The 18,786-nt window shown below is 42.9% G+C and overlaps 1 protein-coding gene across 27 annotated transcripts in view; it reads right to left on the reverse strand.

Moving 5' to 3' along the window:
- Positions 1–18,786, reverse strand: part of ADGRL3 (adhesion G protein-coupled receptor L3) — a 492,252-nt gene that overhangs the window by 101,635 nt on the left and 371,831 nt on the right. For all 27 annotated transcript variants that reach the window (XM_038134649.1, XM_038134653.1, XM_038134633.1 and 24 more), the window contains 2 exons: positions 3,238–3,543; positions 1,437–1,540 (listed from right to left, as the gene is read on the reverse strand). In XM_038134649.1, the coding sequence (XP_037990577.1) occupies positions 1,437–1,540; positions 3,238–3,543 (410 nt within the window). The remainder of the gene's footprint in view (positions 1–1,436; positions 1,541–3,237; positions 3,544–18,786) is intronic.

Raw genomic sequence — 18,786 nt, forward strand, 5'->3', positions numbered from 1 at the left:
TTGCCTGTTCAATTTTAGCCTGCTTTGAAAGCACGTAACAAATTAAATGGGGCCCATTTGTAACGCAAATGATAGCTAGGGTTTCAAGTAAAATAAGCCTAACCTTGATGGAGATTTCATCAGTGCAGGCTATTATTTCCCTCTGCTAATGGCTAACGGCCTAGTCATCTTCACCAAGCAGCAAGAGGTCTCCCAGCTGCCTGGGTGAATTATGGCTGGAGTAAGTAATGTTAACCCCTCCAGGGTAAGTACATAGGTCATAAAACAAGAGCTGCACACAGCTGCTAATGCCAGCAAAGGCAGCCTGTGTTCATCAGCTCGCTGGGTGTATGGCAGGAGAGGGACAGAAGGACCACAGGCTTTGTAGCGGCTGTGCCATATCACAGCAGCCCCACATTAATTGATGTTTTCCTTTGTGGAGGGATGGGTCCTGCACAGGACCAAGGGATGGTCTTGCACAGATGAAGCAAGATAGGGATGACCAGTGCTAGCAATTCACAGATTATTAGGTCTCAGTTTAGATGGAGGTCAGAAAGGAGAATGTTCAAGAGTCTTGTCTGTGAGGTGACCCCATCCCACTGACCAGTGGCTCTTTGGGAGTTCTGTGTCACTATTGTGCAGCAGCACAGCTCACTTGCAACGCCAGGACTTGCTCACTCTGGCTAAAGGAGTGAATAAATCCCCACAAATTGCTATAATAAAGATTCAGTCCACAGACTCCGTGGCGTAAACACACATCTGGTCTCTGTTTGTAATGAAATCAGCTGAAAGCACCATTGTGCATTAATAACAAAAATGCTCAACATATCGCTACCAAATAAGCTTTGCTTGTCTTGAACTTCTATTGTCACATGTTAATGCACTTTTAACACTGATAAATGATGAAGTGCTAGAAAACATTCATCAAGGGACTTAAGAGTCAAAAGATAAGCATTACTGCAGCATTGTTTTCTATTCCACCAGTTCTTTTATAATTTGGGCAGAAGTTAAAAACAGAAAGTCAGAGGCACAAACCAAACATTTCACATTGAGCCTGCCTTTCTTTGGTAAAGATTTCTTAACTATGGGGTTTATCCTGTGCTTGCGTGACATGAAAAAATCCTTGAGGATGCATGAAAGGGCGTTTCCTTTTTCAAAAACTCAGTACTTTCCATATGTCCACCCACCTCCTCCTCCCTCTTCCTGCCACGAACAAGAAATGTCATTCACTCTAGTTTAATTCCACTCTTCAGTCCTTCTCCTTTGCCTTCCCTTACCCTCTCTGCCTTAATTTCCATGAGACACTTGCTTTCTCCTTGAAATTCTTGGCTACTGTGCATGGTTCATGCTTCATGTGTGACTGTTGATCCTTTTGGGCTCCTTGTGTGAGAAAAGTAGGGAGCTGAGCAAGCTCACTGTGCAAACTCAGACTGGTCAACACATGGGAAGGGTTTTACCTTTTGAGTGATGTGGTTGATCCAGGGTGAAGAGCAGTTGCTAAGATCAGGTCCTTGGGGTTCCCAGATACCATCAGGTGCAAGACACCGGAAAGTTGCAACACCTGTAACAGGAAAGTTGCTCTGTTCAGTGTGACTGGTTGCATTTTGCCCCTAGCACCCCGTGTCAAAGGCTTCTGGGAGCTTATTAGTGCTCAGGTCTTGAGGAGCACACTTCTGAGTCATCTCACTGTTCTAGTCTCTCATCATCTTGGTCCTTTAAGGGCCCTAAGACATAAAAGATCCACAATGTTGTGCAGGAATATTATTTCCAATTTGGCAAACACCAATTACAGACAGAGGACTTGCAGGAAAGCTGCCAGGTACTAAAAAATCAGAAATAGATCTCAAACACTGAGCCAGCACCTTGAGTGCTCTGCCCCACCACTGGTGATTTGGGATCAGACCCTGTGCCTCATCTTCCTTGCTGCTTTATGAAGATTTTATGGCTCTGAATCATCATTACAACATTTGGGTGGAAACACACAAAAGTTTGAACGCTACAAACGCCAAGATATAATGCTGAGGTTTACTGTCAGCCCCCAGCTGTCAAGAGGGACTTTAGAGGAGAGTTTTGTTTGGGAAGAGCTGCCCAATCCCTGCTGGAAAAGACAGCAAAATGCCTCAGACCCTTTCAGACAAAGAGAAGTGCATCACTGCTAATGTATCACAGCTTTTAACAATTTGCGTGAATCACTGAAATTGGAGATGGGAAAGGCTTATTGGCCATCCCCTCTCCATAAGTTGGGCTATTATCTTTTCCTTAGTTATTTTCATCCTGTCCTTAGCTCTTGCACTTAGGAAAGGACTGCCTGCATCCAGCCTTCATTTTCCCTTTTCATCTTCTTTTCCTTTTTACAGCTTTGGCTCAGAATATCTTTTCCCCTCTCTGGGAATCACATCATACCTTTTGCAATAATTTTACCAAACAGGGCTGGGAAAGACAGCAAAAATGTTTTCTACCTATTTTCACCCCTGATGCCTTTCCATGCTCCTCATACTTTAACATGTATTTTATCAGGCTGTCCTCACCAAATTCCAGACTGAGTCAGTACTCATATACACAGGTGTGAATGGCTCTCCAAGAGTGGAGAATTAGCACAGTCTCTCCTCTGCAAGCCAGATCCCTTCAGCTCTCATTTTCAGGCAATTTCCTCCACTTTTAAGATTTCTTCTTTGAAAGAGAACTTTTGCGGCTGGACACCAAGACTAGCATGAAAAATAACTATTTTTAGAAAACTGCATTTGTTAAAACACAGCAAACTGAACCATATGCCAAAACCCGTTCTTAATGCGATTATGTTTCAAATTCAACAGAAAACTTCCAAAAGCAACATTTTTCAAGAAAACAATTGTGGGAAGAGCAGAAGAAAAGGAGCAAAATCCAATAAGCAATAAACCATTTTGAAAGATTTGGCTTTGTTTCCTCCCTCAACTTTCCCAGTTGATCCTACTGGATGCTGGCTGCAGTTAAAAAAAAATCACTCACACTGGTTCAGGAGCTTCAAAGTACAAGTTTTGTTGATTTCCTCTCCTGTCCCCTCTCTTAGCAAAACAAGCAAAGAATTAGCCACCAACAAATCAGACAGTGAGCCCAGGGGCTGCAAATACAGGCAAAACCATGTAAGGCGCATCATACACAACTTCTGGAAGCAGAGGCTCTTCCAGCACATTCCCAAAGGGTTTTAGTACTGGCTGCACACTGACAAGGTGTCACAGGAAGTGAAGACAGCCCGCTGTGTCCTCCCACCCCTTGACTCACCTATGGAGCCCAAGGGACACGGCTGTTTCGCCAGTTGGCCCTGCCGAGTCCGGGACCACATAATGTCACGGGCTTCCGTGGGGTCGCAGCTCTCTGCCCCGGCCGGCGGCAGCTGGGAGGAGGCGGGCGGCAGGTGCGTGGTCATTTCCTCGGGGACGTCGGCCATGGGGGACGGTGTGCTGGTGCTCCTGTTCCTCCTGCCCGAGGCCGACGTGGTGGTGGTGCGGCCCGTGGTGCTGGTGGCCACCCGTGGCGTGGTGCTGGCAGCAGTGCTCCCCGGGCCCAGAGCCCCCGATGTTGATACTCCTGAAACCAAGGCAGAGCTGGTTAGAAAGAGGAAGAGAACAGGACTCAAGCCTAAGTCCTGAGGATGTCCCCTCTGATGACTCCAGGGCCCTGCAGGGAGTAACTGGAGCTATGATTAAGGCAAGGCTTTCTGCACAAGCCGCCTTTCAGAGAGAAGCTGGAGCAAACAGTGAGAGAGGCTCACAGGGGGGTAATGATCACTGGAGCGCAACTGATTTTCCAAAAGCACTAGCATCTGATGAAAATAAAGTAGCACTTTATGCCCTCACCATTTTTCTTCCTGGCATTTTAATGTAAAAATCTTATTTCCCATCTTTTAGGGAACACCTAGCAGAGAAGTGCTTTTAATTGTTAAGTGTTGCTGAAGACCCAGCTGGTTTGGACAGAAAAACGTTTTCCATGGTGTAATAAAAGAAAAAAAAAGTAACAAAAACCAACAAAACCCAAAACCAAACCACAAATCCATTCCCAAAATCAAAAGTGCACAGAGGGATGAACACAAGGCTGCACTCTGGAGGAAGCCATCAATTTTCTTTGAGGTTCGTGCTTTGCTGCACCATCCCAAGAGCAACGCCTGGCCCCTTGATCTGGAGGCCACGTGACACAAGCAAAAAACCACGTCCTCGAGACATTAGTGCTCAGTGGGCTAATTCACTGAAAACCTGCAATGAGCAGTCAAGCAGCAAGAGGTAGGGGACATGCTTTAGAAGTATATTAACCCACTGTACATCCTGCAATATCTGCACCAGGTACTGAGTGTGTGGGGAATACTGAGGGAATCCCACCTTACAATTACCTTCTTTAACCTCCTATTCAGACCAAGGTGCTTGCACAGACTGGAGCTTCACAGGGATCTATGGCTTGACCTGAAATATCAGGTGGGGAAACTGAAGCAGGCTGCATTCAGCTGCTCCCCCATCACCCCTGTTACGCCATTTTCCACAGGTCGTGGAAAAGCTTGCTTCTCCTGTCTCTTTTACCTCTCTCAAAGATAAGCACCCTGCATCTTCTCTCAGCATAAAACTTACTCCAGTTCAATGCCAGATATTCACAACTGCCCCCTCAATCCCTGCCTGAGAAAATTTTCAGGCTGACTGTGAAATGCAGGTAAGGAAGCAATATAAAAAGGCTTGTCTTGATCCATTCTCACTCTATTTTCCATACTGTAACACCTCAATACCATCCCACCTCTTCCAGCATCCAAAAAGCCTTCAGTCACTGCTGCTCCATGTCCAGCAACACAAAATAGAGCTTCTACACTAATTCACCTGAGCACCAGGACACTAATTTGAAAACAGGTCTCCAACACTCAGTGATCAGATTTTCCAGCCTTCTCCTGCCACCTCCCTTTCACCATGAACAGAGTTCAACTGAACTCTGAAAAATACAATGCAAAAACATGCAGATCCTGCATGTTTCTGCAAGATCTTTTCATTCAGATTTCTTCCACTTTCTGCTCAAAGCTGCACTAGGTCACCAAGCAATGATTTCCCCCTAATGTTACAGAGAGGACTAAAATTTGTAGAGAACTTCAGCAAATATTACACTTTTACTGCAGCAGGACTTAATGCAAGTATGTTTTATTTCTTCATAATATAGATTAGCCTGGTAGATAGCAACCTGTAAAATTTTTCCCATTTACTCTTACAATAACAAATTATTTTCCTTCTGCAAAATTACCTATGCCACACACAAAGGAACTGAGTAGATACAGTGGATGCAGTTTCAAAGTCAAAGCTAGCAAACCCTGTTTAAAATAATTCTCACAGTCATGAGAGAGCGTATAGAAACATATACTGAGAACCCTGGAGCTCCTCTTGATACACACGCAGGAGATCTGCATTTTTAAGCCTAGTTTTCATTGAAAATCACTGAATATCCCACGGCATGCTGGTTTTGGAACAGCTCTGGCAAGTTTACTGTAGCAGATAGGCACAAGGGATTTAATGGCATTTTCCTTCAGCCATAAAAAAATGAGCTGTTTTATCTTTCATAACCCCCTGGCACCAGTGTCAAAATCTCTTTGAGGGCTTGTTCTTCCAACTTTTTTTCTTGTTCCACTGGGCTTTCTTGCTGCTTTTGAAAATAAACACATCCGCCATTTACGTAGGACAAGTTGTAAGACGACATGAAAGAGCTGCCTCCAAGTTGCCTAACGGAGTGAGACGGATGGGATACCACTGAACTGAGTTCAAAGGTTTGATTATTCAAAGAGTCAATTTGGTAATGAGCTCCAGCAGTCATGATCACCATGCTAACACCACCCAGTTTCTCACCAGGAAGCACCAATTTTGCTCACACAACCGTGAGCTTCAAAAACCAAGTTAATTGGTAAGGAGGAAAAGAACAGAGGATCAGGATCATTTACATAAAAATGACTCTCAAATCCAAGCAAAACCATGAAGAGACTGCAACCTGTGTAAAAGCACCTAAATCCTACAGCAGAGAACAGAGTAAACTGTGAATTTTTAACCTGGGGGAAAGCAGGACTGCAGCACTGCTTCAACAGAGGGATTCTTCAGACAATGTTTCACAAGACAATTTTTGCTCCAAGACAAGCACCCTTTAAAAACATCAACACTACTACAACTAGAAATGTATAAACTTAATTATTTTATTTTACTGTTTGTTTTTACCATGCATTGCCGTATCAAGACCTTAAAGTTTTTGGATAAGACTCAGTTTTTATTCCTCACAAATCCAAGACTGCTGTCTTTGATTCCATGAAGCACAGCACTGGGATAGGAATTTTCAGTGCTCCCAAGAAAGCAATTTATGGCTGTGGAAACATTTCTTCCCCAGAAACACCCCAAAGTGATACTTCACTTTTTTCTTCCCTGCTCTATCTAGAGAGCTGGCAGTAACAGCAGAAGACTAAGTTTTGCCATCATTCAGATTAAAGCTGCAGTCATAAAAAAACAAACCCCAAAACAGTTCCAGTGTCCACAAGGGAGCAATTGCAACTCCCAGAGGAGCCTCTCTCTACTCAGGGCACATTTGACTAGCAAGAAAACAGAAAGTTTTAGGTTTTTCCCTTCTCTCTTTTGTTTCCCAACCTCCACACAGAGCTCAGGGGCTTGTGGAGGCAGATTTTTGCTCGGTGGAAGGAAAATCATGACAGGGATTTGCTTATAAGGAAAAAAATCTCACATAAATAATGGACTGTCTTTTCCCTCATTTCTTTCTGTTCCCCTTTCCTGAAGTAGTGACATGACAAGTGACCGGCACTTTGTATTTGTCATGAAGAAAATCCACCACATGCCATATAACCACAATGTGGTTAGATGCTCTGCTCACCTCTTCCTGGTGCTCCCAGACATAGGAGACTGCTTTCCCAAATTACTCTGACTAGTGTTTTCCTATAAAAAAAGAAGCTTTGATTGCAAGAAAGGGTATTTGCTACCTTTTCTCTCATTTTTCTTCAATTTTGGCACCTAAGTCTCCAGCCCATGACCCGGTGTACTCAGTAATACTTTATGAGAGACATCATGCACTTTCTGTCCCATGAATGAGGATAACTAGGTGCCCCTCGAGCAGAAATTGCTGAGAGGATTTCCTGGGTGAGGCACACTGGCTTTGGCGGGGTAAGGGATGACAGGAGACATCCATCAAGCTGTCCCCCTGGGGTCACAATCCAAAGGTTCAGCCTGCTGGCTGCGTGCTACGAGCCAGCACTTGCTCACGTAATTGGAAGTAGAGGCTGCACTCCAAGTTCCCCACTCAAGGTCCAAGCAAACCATGATGACTTCACTCTCTGGCAAGTTCTGCATTCCTGAGCCTGACGCTCAAGGAGATGGGATGGGGCGCTGGCAGCCAGGAGGCCCTGCCTGCTCCCTGTGCTGCACCTAAAGCAGGGCTGGACCAAGTGAGGTACAACTAATCCAGCAGCTCAACAGCAGCAATCCCAGTGTTCTCTTGAGCCCGTCCAGACTCCGTTATTTACACATGCTGCTGCTGCATGAAGGCAAATGAAGCACTGAAGGAGTTGGGAAGGCTGCGAGAAGCACAAAACCTGAAGGTTCCCCCCCTTTCCCCCCTCCCTGTAGTTTTGCCCTTTTCACATTAGGCAACCACATCCTTTGCCTAATGTGAAAAGGGCAAAACACTGCTTACAGTGTCCCTTTTATCATTCTTCTACTGAAAGATGGTACAAGTTGTATTTACATAACAAATAAGAAGGTTTAGGCATGCGTTGAAAGAAGCAGCACAAAACCCCACAAACCTAATACAATTGGAGGATTATATCACAGCTGTTTTTCTCTTCCCTGCCACATAAATGCACCTCATGGGAATTATTTTCTACAGGCATTTTCAAAAACATTTCAGAACATCTTCTGAAACTCCTTAGAAAAACAGTAACATTTGAAAGGAAATATATTCCCACTTTCTTTTGCCTTTTCTTTTTGTTTTCGTGTGTTTTTTTTTTTAAGAACTCCACGTGAGGTGACAGAAAAGGATGACGAAAAAAAGCACCTACACAGACAACACCAACTCATTAACACACTGTTGGACTGCCAAGTTACACTGAATCTATGTTAAAGACATCACCCCGCAAAACTTTCTCATGGTAAATGTCTGCTGGAAGACCAAAAGGCACATGCTGGTGCCACTCAAGAGCTGCGGGCCAGGAAATCGACAAGGTGAGATTAGCCCCTAAATTATGTACAGCTCCTTCCACGTGTTTGAGAGCAACTATGATTTATTTTTACTGCAGGCGAAGGCCAAGTCGGCCTCACATCAAACATCTGAACAGCTCTCCCCTCTGCTCACACATGCCATTATTTTGGGAAGCTGAGCCAGAATTCTGTGTGTGAACATAAGTTCACACGCCGCTTTTGGGGAAGTTGGGATTGTGGAGCTTTATTTACTGACACTGACAAAAGGCTTGCAAAACCCACTGATGGAAAGATTACATATGCAGTGGCCCCAGAGCGCTCAACGTGGCACGTTGTCTTCAACAACACAACTGCACACAGCCCTGTGCTGTGAAAAAGGCACATGAAGTATGATACACAGCTCTTCCTTTTCCTGCCTCTTAACTAATACAAGGGAACGAGGGAAAGCAGAGGAGGATGCTGCATCCTAGAGAAGGAAGTTCCACTCCCTTGTGGACAACTCACAAATGGAAAATCACTTTCTGGAATTTCTCTTTTTCCTACTTCTTCTAGCAGGGGATCAGTTTTTGTGCCCAAGGCTACTCTGCCCACATATGACTGCTCTGCTGGGCTTGTGCAGATGCTGCAATGGATACGGGCCATATGCTGAGTTCCTGTGCTAAGAGGAAACCTACAGCAGCGGTCCAAGACATGGTGCAGACTCAGTTGTTTCAAGGCACTTCAAGCTGGAATCACTTAACACACTTTCCTCTGAGTACTTTCCTCCGAGTCTCAGTCTCAGCATTTAACATAAACAACTAAGAATGAGAGCCAAAGTGGGAGAAATCAGCACAACGGGCTCAAGCTCACTCAAACTGCCCCAGCTCGTCCTTTTCACTGCAGCACCACTCTCAGCAAGACAGTTAATACACTCAAAGAGCCACTGAATGCACCCATTTTCAACAGGCAAAAGGTATGCCGACCAGAGCCCTTTTGACTCAAAACTCTCCATTTCTGACAATGATCAACAGTTCATTCCACATTCTGGATTGCTAAAGAAAGACTGTTCTATCAAAAACATTCTCAGCATTATCGCAAATTTCAAGGTTTTGCCTGAAAAAAATAACCCAAACAGCAGCCTGACTGCATTTTCGTGAAATATCAACTTTTATGCTTCTGTGGGACTTTTGTGGGGGTGTGTATGTGTCAGCACTTAATACTTTTTCTGTCTCCAAACAGCTCTTAATGTCAGATCCCCAATTTAGCTGTCATTTGAATAAAAGAAGATACTTCTTTATTTTCTTTTTTTCTCTCTGACCCATTCTTCTCCAAGAAACTACTGGATCCTGCTAAAAATATGTAACTTCAGAGACATCAGACAAAATTTTAACTATTATTTTACAGCACATATTTAGCAACACCAGGCGATGAATGGATACAGCACAGGAGCATCACCTGCTGTCTTCACCATGGTCCTCTTCTATCAGAAGACAGTTCCTAAAGTCTTATCTCTGGTTTCCTGCCCAGGACCTCTGCCAAATTCACCTTTGTGAACCTCTTGTACCCTTTGGCAACCATCCACTGAGGGTATTAAAGCCTTATTGCTTGTTCCAGACTTTGCAACTGATTCTGAATGCAGAAATTTACCTGGACCATTGTGCACAAGACACAAAAAATCCTCAGCATTTCTTTCAACATCATGCTGTAATGCTTTTAGAAATGCACATGAACTATGCCCATAGGAAAAGATTACAGAAGAGATGATCTAATAGACAGTAGATCAGGATTTATTATAAATGGACAAATCTAATAGTTTTTAGAGCTCAGTTCAAGGGCTATTTTTAGGCACTCTAGCGTCAATTCACTCTAGTTCTCAAAAATACTGTCAGATGTGGTTGCAGTTACTTTGAATTTCTGGATTTGAATGTATAAAATCTGATTTTCTCTTTTTTTTGGTTTTTTAATTCACATGTGGTTTCACACAGGGGAAAAAAAGAAGCATACAATCTTTCTTTTAAGGACATACCAGCTGTGTGTTATTACTGGATGTATGGAGTGAACTTCTAACCTCCTAAACAATCACTGTCCCTTGGCATGATTCGCATCCATCAGAGCCAGTGGTGCAGATCTTATGCGCTGTCTTCCAACCTGAATCCTTCAAACTCTATTAAAGAGAAGCCTGGAAGGAATTCCCCAGTATCCCATTGTTAGAGAAATCACTTTTGATTTGAGTAACAGGTGCTGTCAGTTTTTCATTCAGACAACATTAGAGTGCAGACACGTGAGCACTGCATATTCACATCTTTAAGAGATTTACTGGAGGCTGGGATTGCCGTATTTTTGGGGTTTTGGGGTTTTTTATCTTTTAATTAATTAAACCACGTGTGCTCTATCCACATAGGCTGAAACCTACCTTTTAGTTTCTAGGCAGAACAAGCAAATGTGTAGCTGGTAAGAGGGAAACACAATTTTTTCCATCTGTATGGCAACAGATGTAGCTTCATCTAATGTGCGTTTCCCACTTTTTGCCTGCACTTCTGCATCTTTAATCGAACAACTTGTGTGCCCTGTGCAGAGGCAGTGCCAGATGGAGCCAGTCTCTCTCCAGCAGTTCTCCACCTCTGCATTTGCAAAGAATGGAATCGAGTGCAGCAATCATAAAGTGACTGTTCACGCCCCAGCATTTTCTCATCTACCCAATCACTGTGACGAGTCCTTTGCAGAGCCACAGGCAGACAGCTTATACCAATGTCCAAAACATTTCTTCAGTTGCAAGCTACAAACACAACTTAATAAGAGAAAACCATCATCTTCAAATAGTCTCTGTTCAACTGTGTGTGTAATATCTCCAATCTAGATGTTAGTCAGCAAGATGGCCAATTGCATTCAGACAAATGCCTTGGACTTTCTTAAACATATCATAATCTGCCTGTGAAATGGCTGGTTAGTTGCTTTCCAATTTGTGAAATGGTTCAAATGCTGTAAATAAAAAAGAAATTGGACAGCTTTCAAAAAGGACAGATGAGACTTTTCAATTCTCAGTATTCTGTGCTTCCAAGCTACACTCCTGTGACCTCTGTATTAATATTCAGAACCTGACTGTGTTATGCTGCTATCTTGAGAAAGTGGGCACAATACAATCGAGCCCAAGGAGACAATCCACTGGAACTACAAGAAATCAGATCACTCGCCCCACAGCACACATGTGTGCAAGGGGTGTCAGGGAGAGATGGACGACAATTTGCCTGGTCCCACTTCCTCCTGTCCAGCTTAGCAGATTAAAAGCAAAAAGGCTGCTTTTTGCATTATAATTCACCTCCCTTTGCACCACTATCCCTTGGCTCCAGCTTCTCTGGGGTTGAGGATTTGAGGTGCCTATCGCATTCATGTACTGGGCTTCCAAATCAGCCCTGATGCCCAGTGTTTTAAATGTAAACACATTCTGAGGGTGGGCTGGTCAGCTGAAATCAAATAGAGGAAAAGGAATAAACCATACCATATCAAAGATGGAGTTACAGTTGCTCACAGCCTTCTTCCTCTAACCCATGTTAGGATTGACTTCATTAGCATGCAGATCATACTGCACTCCCAGACATGAACTGGAGGCCTGACAGCAGGCCCTGCTGTCTGTACAGTACATGTTACATCCATAGTCTAGAGCAATAGGAATTATAAACCTGCCAGTACAACCTCACCTTTTGCCTTTCACCAAACCCATCTATTTTCTCCTCTTGCTACCCACTAGCTATTTCAACCTGCTTTAAAATCCAAAATCCTTCTCCAAAGCCACCAAAGGTGCTTCCTCTCTACAGGGCATTTGCTCCGCTCAGTATCTGACTGCATTAGCTTCTATTTTATTTATTTTTCCCATTTACTCTTGTTCCTGTGTGGAAACCAGCCTGAACTGTGGAGAGAACTGACCACTGAAACCACCAGAAATGCAGAAATGGTGAGAAAGGCTGCCTTTCCTTATCCTTTGAGCATGTCCTGGTGCACCTTGATATGGATGTACAGTCAGGACCCCTCCTGAAAATCAGGGGGCAGGCATGGCTTCAGCCTCTTGGCCACATCTTGGTTTGGAGCTCAGGTTACTTCAATCCTGTCCCCGAAATTACCAGGGGCTTGCTTTCTACCCCTGGAGACACAGATGGAAATCAGGGAGAGAAGAAAGAAGCCTATGCTAAAAAAAATATTTCACGTAAGCCAATCCTAGGAAGCTGACAAAACTCCCTTGTAAGATCATCAATATTCAGCTACTTTCAGAAATAAAGCAGTTTCCCAGAAAAAAACACATAAAATGCCGCTCAGCTCCCTTTCTAAACTCTTTATTACTTATGTAGAAACGTCAATATATTGTAAAGCTCAATTCTAATAGCTGTATTCATCCTGGCTCAGGGATCTGCCTAAACAATGCTTAACTACAGCACTGGTGTCTAAATTTGTTTTATAGATATCTGACTTATGCAGAGGGCTCCAACAACGAGAACGCCATTAATATTATGAAAAACACATTTACTTCAGCAAAGCAGATTTATACCAAATAAACAAACTGTGCAATATACAGGGTGTTTTAAGGTGAAATGAACTGGGTAGCACTTTCAGGGATCTCCACTTTTCCTAACAGATTTGAGTACTGGACACAGGCAGCTTGGTGCACTATCAAGTCCATGCTGATACCCTAAAAAGCCTCGCATGCAAGCAGCTCTCATCCATGTCCCAGAGGCTAATTTTTCATTTGAAGGAGGCCACTGGGGTGCTGGTAGCAATGGTGAATATTCATTCATATGCTCAGCATCTCAGATCTCCACCCTGAAGGCTCCAGGGCCAGAGGCATTGCCATGGCCAATCATCTCAGCTGAAAAGTAACAGCAGAAACCCGAGAGGAGGGAAGGAACAAGCTCCAAAACATCAGAAAAGGAGGTTTTACCTAGAAAAATTTTCTCAGAAACATTAAGGGCTACCAGCTCTCATGAAGTCAGCTTTGGCTGAGCTGTAGTTTCAGACTCTAAGCTGAGGGGTTGATGGCAAGATGACAATACATAATCCCAGGATGGAAAAACTTTCAACATTGATTTGTAGCTTTACATCTGTCACCTTTTAGGTTATTCTTCTTAATGGATGACTTAGACAAGTACATTGCAAGGTGAGCATGTTTTCTTGTGTGAAGCCAAGGAATATATCCATTGACCTTTTAAGACTCCGATTTGGGCCCACAAAAGAGAAAAGACATAAAAAACTTACAAGAAAGTGAATAGGAGTATTGAAAAACAAGTATTTTAGGTCAAAGTTGTATGCCTGCTTCCACAGGTTTGGCATGTGTTTTTTACATGCAGTCAGGTGCTAAAGTTTACATGCCCAGGGGAATTACTGGTCCAAACCAGAGGCACCAAATGCACAAAAGAATATCCAGGTGCTGCTGTGCCAGACTAGGGATTTTCCATAATGTACTCTTGGACTGGAAACCTAAACTGCACCTGATCCACTTGGGCTACCAACAAAAGCATTGCAGATCCTCACAAGCAACAGCAGAATCTCTGGAAGTTGGGAACTGGTAGAAAAAAAAAAAAATCATATAGGATGACACAGAAATGAAAAAGCAAATTGTATCCTTTAGAGATTTTTAAGCTGTGTAATCTCCTTGCCTTTTTATAATATATACGTCCAAAAAATGAAGTACCTGATGTCACTGCAAAGCATAAATTTCATACTTTGAATAAAACAATGATGTCTCTCATAAGGAGAAAAAAGAATACACATATTCAACATGTGAAAAAAGAGGAGAGAGAGGAGAGACAAAGAAAATCTGACCTGGTCCAATTCACATGCCTTAAAAACACAATTGCTAAATAGCTACATTTGTTTTATAGGCAAACACAGACATACAGACTTAACTAAATGTGAATGCATCTCCATAGGGCAGCACAAAATTTATGCTTTTATTCAAAAGCATAAAAAAAAGCATATGCTTTTATTCAAAAGCATAACAGAAAAACAGGAGGGAAAAAAATAGTCAAGCAGTATGTATTCAATTCTGAAATACAACAGAGATGCATATATACTTACAGATGTTTTCTTACTTTCGATCTAGGATAAAACTACTGCTACAGTGCATGGCCAAAGAGCTGCTATATGCTTCTAGCACACAGCCTAAACCTCATTTTACAGCTCCCACAGGTAACATAAAATAAATGCACCAGTCTACAGTGATTATTAGTTTTCCCTCTCTTTGGTATCAAATATGTTCAAATGTTTTTGTTTTGTAAGTTTTTTTACAGCAGACCACTTAGTACATGTGTTGAGACCTGTAATGTTATTAGTCCTGAGCCTTTCAAATTCCATGCATGCATCAAGAAGACTCGTGAATTTGTAGGGAAAAAGTATATTAGTTTTTCTAGTCATTGCAGTACTTTCACAGGTACTAAAAACTCAAAAGCCCTAATATTTTACATTATCCAGCCAGAGCTCTCATTTTGTAATAATACCAACCAAAAATCTAGCTCACTTATGTCATCAAAAGCAACTCTTCTTCCATTATCTTAAATATAAATGAGAAAAACCATGCAGCTGAAGCAGACAGAATAATTTATAATGAGAGGAGATCTGCCATGCCAGTAATACTAAAAAAAATAGAGCATAAGTTCAAAATCATTTGGAATTGAAGGAAAAAACCAGACTTTCTACTATGGTGGTCAGGCTCAAGAGGAAAATGGAGGAAGAAGGTGACTTGTGATAGACCTTCATGGTCAGCACTATGCAAGTCAAGAAATGCTTAAAACGTCACATAAATACTAGACACATTTTGTTGTTTTTTCTTCTTTAGAGGCTAGACCCTAAATGACCATGGATCGGAGACATGGCATTCACTGGCATGGCATTCAATCTGGAGATGGCTCAGCAAAATACAAATTCCAAGTGTAGACACTGCAGTGGCAAGCAGCTTATCCACTAAGTTTAGCTGCCACAGAGATTGTTCCAAGGCAGAGAGAAATGTGGTTTTCCTTGAAGAAAAAGGGAGAGATTTGATTTAAGAACCTGAGTCAGCCAGTTCATAGACAATAAAAGGTAGCATCAAAAGCCATTCAATTTGCCAAGACCCCAGGTGCTCTTTGGAGGTGCAGGAGCCTACAGGTTGGTGCAATGCCACTGCCTTCACTGTATCAACATCTCCATGCCTGAGCCTCGACTGAAAACTGTGCCATCCATCAGCAAGCAGCTTCTGACTTTGTAACCCTGAAAAGCTCAGTGTCTGCTACAGCAAATCTCCAGGCTACAAAAGAAACTGCAAGCATCTCAACTATTTGCTTGCCTGTCCTTGGGGTATTTAGTTGGTGCTGGGGAAGGCTTAAGCCTTTCCATGGATAACCAGAAAATACAGAACTACAGCACAGATGCTAAGGACTGAGTAGTGGGAAGAGGCAAGGGAAAACTCCACCTCAAACAGCCAGCCTGATGTCCTTATTTCCTTCTCCTCCTGCAGAGGACATTATTCATCACAGTCCACAACATACTCCTGGGAAGTGCAGAGATATGCCAAGGATTACAGTAAAAGAAGAGGTGGACAGGGAAGGCTTTGATCTTCCCGTGTTGTTGCATGAGGAAATTATTCGCTAATGCAGAAGAATGAGCCCTTCTTTCGATCCAAGTTATTCCATGAGGAATCTCTTCCTGCAAAGCCTGAAGCTCAGACAAGGTATTGGGCTTGAGGGACCAGTCTTCACATCTTCTGTGCCAAGCTCAGCATGTCCACGGTACACTTCTGAGCGCAACATGCAACTCCCTAATCCTCTTGGCAGCAGTCACTCCTACAAGGTCAGTCCCCCTGGCCTACAAGATGCCTTTTCAAATTAAGCTGTTATTTTCCCTTATTAAACATCAGATTTGAGCTAAAACAGCATCACTGATTCAGTTAAACCCTCATTGTCTGCAGCTCTTGTTCGGAGCAGAGCGCACAGAAATCTCATAGAGGCTGAGATGCCTGGTCAAACAGACTCCAGTGAGTTGTAACTAAGGGAGATGCAACTTTATTTTAGCAGCATGAATCATTTCAGGTCCAGGGACAGCAATGTGAATCGTGCTTCCTGGCTAAGCTTTTGTCTTCAGTAATAGCAATGTGCATACTGCATTGAAGAGCATATCCAAGAGTGGCCAATAGACATATTTACCTACCAGGGCACCCTGACCTTATACTTATTTGCCACAGATGGCTTTCATCCACTAGCAGCTGCTGATTTATGTGAAGATAGGGATGTTTAGCTCCAAGAGGAGGTACTATCCACTGCCATTTACCACCTCTGAGGGAAATGGGTCAAAATTAGGAGGACAGTGAGCTTTAGATCCAGCCAGCTTTTAAACAAGACCAAGCAGTCACTGGATGTAAAATCTTCAAAGCAACACAGGGGGAGTATGTTCTAACAGAAAGGAAATTTTAAGTGTGTGCAAAGAAAACCAAATAAAATGCATAAGGAAGGAACTGAATTTAAAAGCAGTTCTTTCCTCTCTTGCATGCAAAGCAAAGACTGTTCAAGGATGTTGAGCAATCTGTGTGGCACCTGAGGTGTGCAGGACTCTACCAGCAACATAACAGAATATTATCTGTCCATTTCTGTCAAGTTGAAGCAAGTTCAAACTGTGGCGTTTGCCTAAATGAAAAACAAAACCATGATGGAACTGACCCAGGCCAGCCTGAGAGTATGCTGGATGGGATGGGGCAGAGATGAAGAAAAAGGCAAAGAAGATACGAAAAGTGTAAAATGAGAAAGAAGCCAAATACAGGGACCAAACTGACTTAAAAATTCCTTCCCCCTACAATCAATTGTTGGGCCTTCCTAGGTTGCTTTTTCGTTTTTCATAGTATCTAAATCTTAAAAACAGCCTGACTGGATGAAAGCAGTATGAGTTAAGTCAGCATTACTGAATATTTTTCCTTTAGAGACAATTTCTTCACAGGGATCCTCCAAGTGGTGAATGCAGTGTTATATTTCCTTCATCAGCCAACAGAAACATAGCAGTGGTGAGGCCAAGCCCTTGCAGGTGATAGGATCCCTGCTGGAAATTCAGGCTAGCTTTCAGAAAACCTCCAGTCTCCCTGTTATCCAGATTTCTCTCCCTGCACATCGAATAAAATCTCATTCATGTGGAACCTGCATTACAGCTCTCTGGGCACAGTGCTGGCTCACCTCCACTAAAAGGGATCTTAAATCTCTATTTTTAGTTCTTTTCCTCATGCCGGGTCAGTTCCAAAACTAACCCCTGCCTGTCCCACTTGTCATTGCCTACAAACCACTTCTATATCTGCCCCTTGGGTAATGAGCTGCTCCTTTCAGTTTTATTTCTCCGCTGCCTTCTATTTGCTTTCCTTTCCCAGAAAAGGAAAGGGAACACATCCTCGCATGGAGCTTTCCTCAGCCTCACACCTGCTTCTCAACTCTCTGTTCCCTTAACTCCAAAATGAAGGATTCTCTCAAGGTAAACAATTTTGGATATCTCCTTTACTTGACATCTGACGCTACTCCACCAAGCCCTCTCAAAGTCCAGTGGGCATGACTTGCAGTGAGGGGTGGCATCTTTCTGGCTGATGTGCCACATCCCAGCAGTAATATTTGCTGAATTCCCACTTGCTCCACCTTTGGAGAACCAAAACCAGCAGGGAAGTGTTAAAATCTGGTTGCAGGGTGGAAACTTCATTCTTTTCCCCACTCCCAGAACTGCCAGATGAACTACTTGTGTTTGTGTGGACCTGTTTGTATATACTTTTCTTCCTCCTCCATAAAACAAATTACAATTAAAGTTAGCTGCATCTGATCAAACAGCACATGAAAAAGGATGTCATAGAAAACTTGCACTCAAAACACCTATCTCATTATAACTGGCATTCTTTTAAAGGTTTGGTTCTTTTTTTAATAGACAAATTAAACCAAAATTGATACCCATAAAAACATTTGTGATTTGACCTTCTACAAGTTATCTGTGCTCAATCAGAACTGCAGGCAAAAACCTGTTTTTTCCAATGATAAGCAAGCATACTAGAAAAAAAAAAGAAGTATCTTATGAGACACTCAGTTCTCTAATAACCCAACTTGAAGTCAAGGGCATCCTTCCTAGGCCAGAATACATTTTATTGAACAAAACTTTCTAATTAATTGCTGACAATATAACAGCTGTGTCAGCAAAATCTTCCATATTGCCTGTCTCTCCTTGCCACTCTGCCATGCAGCAAGATGGGAGCACAACAAAGCCCTGATTAAACCTTCCTTGTTGCAGGGCATCCTCAGTTTTCTCAGTGAAATACGTGTTCAGTCCCCACTGTCCTTGGTGGCTGAGGTTAGGCCATCTGCAGCAGGCGTGCAGCTGGCACATGGAAATGGCATGAATGACGATAGGTAATGATTTAGCCAACATGACCCATCATTTGGGCAGCCAGTCAGAGACACAGATAATGATTAGTCTCACTGCATTCATGCACAGAAGCTTTAGGATGCAGCAGGAGCAGCTGGATATTTATTCCAGGCCTACATTCTTGGAGGTAGCATGAAGTGCTGGGGAAGAAAAGATCACCACACACCTGGCAATATCACAGCATCCTCCAAGAGCTCTCAGGTAAAGAAAGGCTCATTTTATTATAAGGCTCGTAGGCCAAGGATGGGAAGAT

The sequence above is a fragment of the Motacilla alba genome, chromosome 4 (genome assembly GCF_015832195.1).
Source record: "Motacilla alba alba isolate MOTALB_02 chromosome 4, Motacilla_alba_V1.0_pri, whole genome shotgun sequence".
In the NCBI taxonomy this organism is placed as follows: domain Eukaryota; kingdom Metazoa; phylum Chordata; class Aves; order Passeriformes; family Motacillidae; genus Motacilla; species Motacilla alba.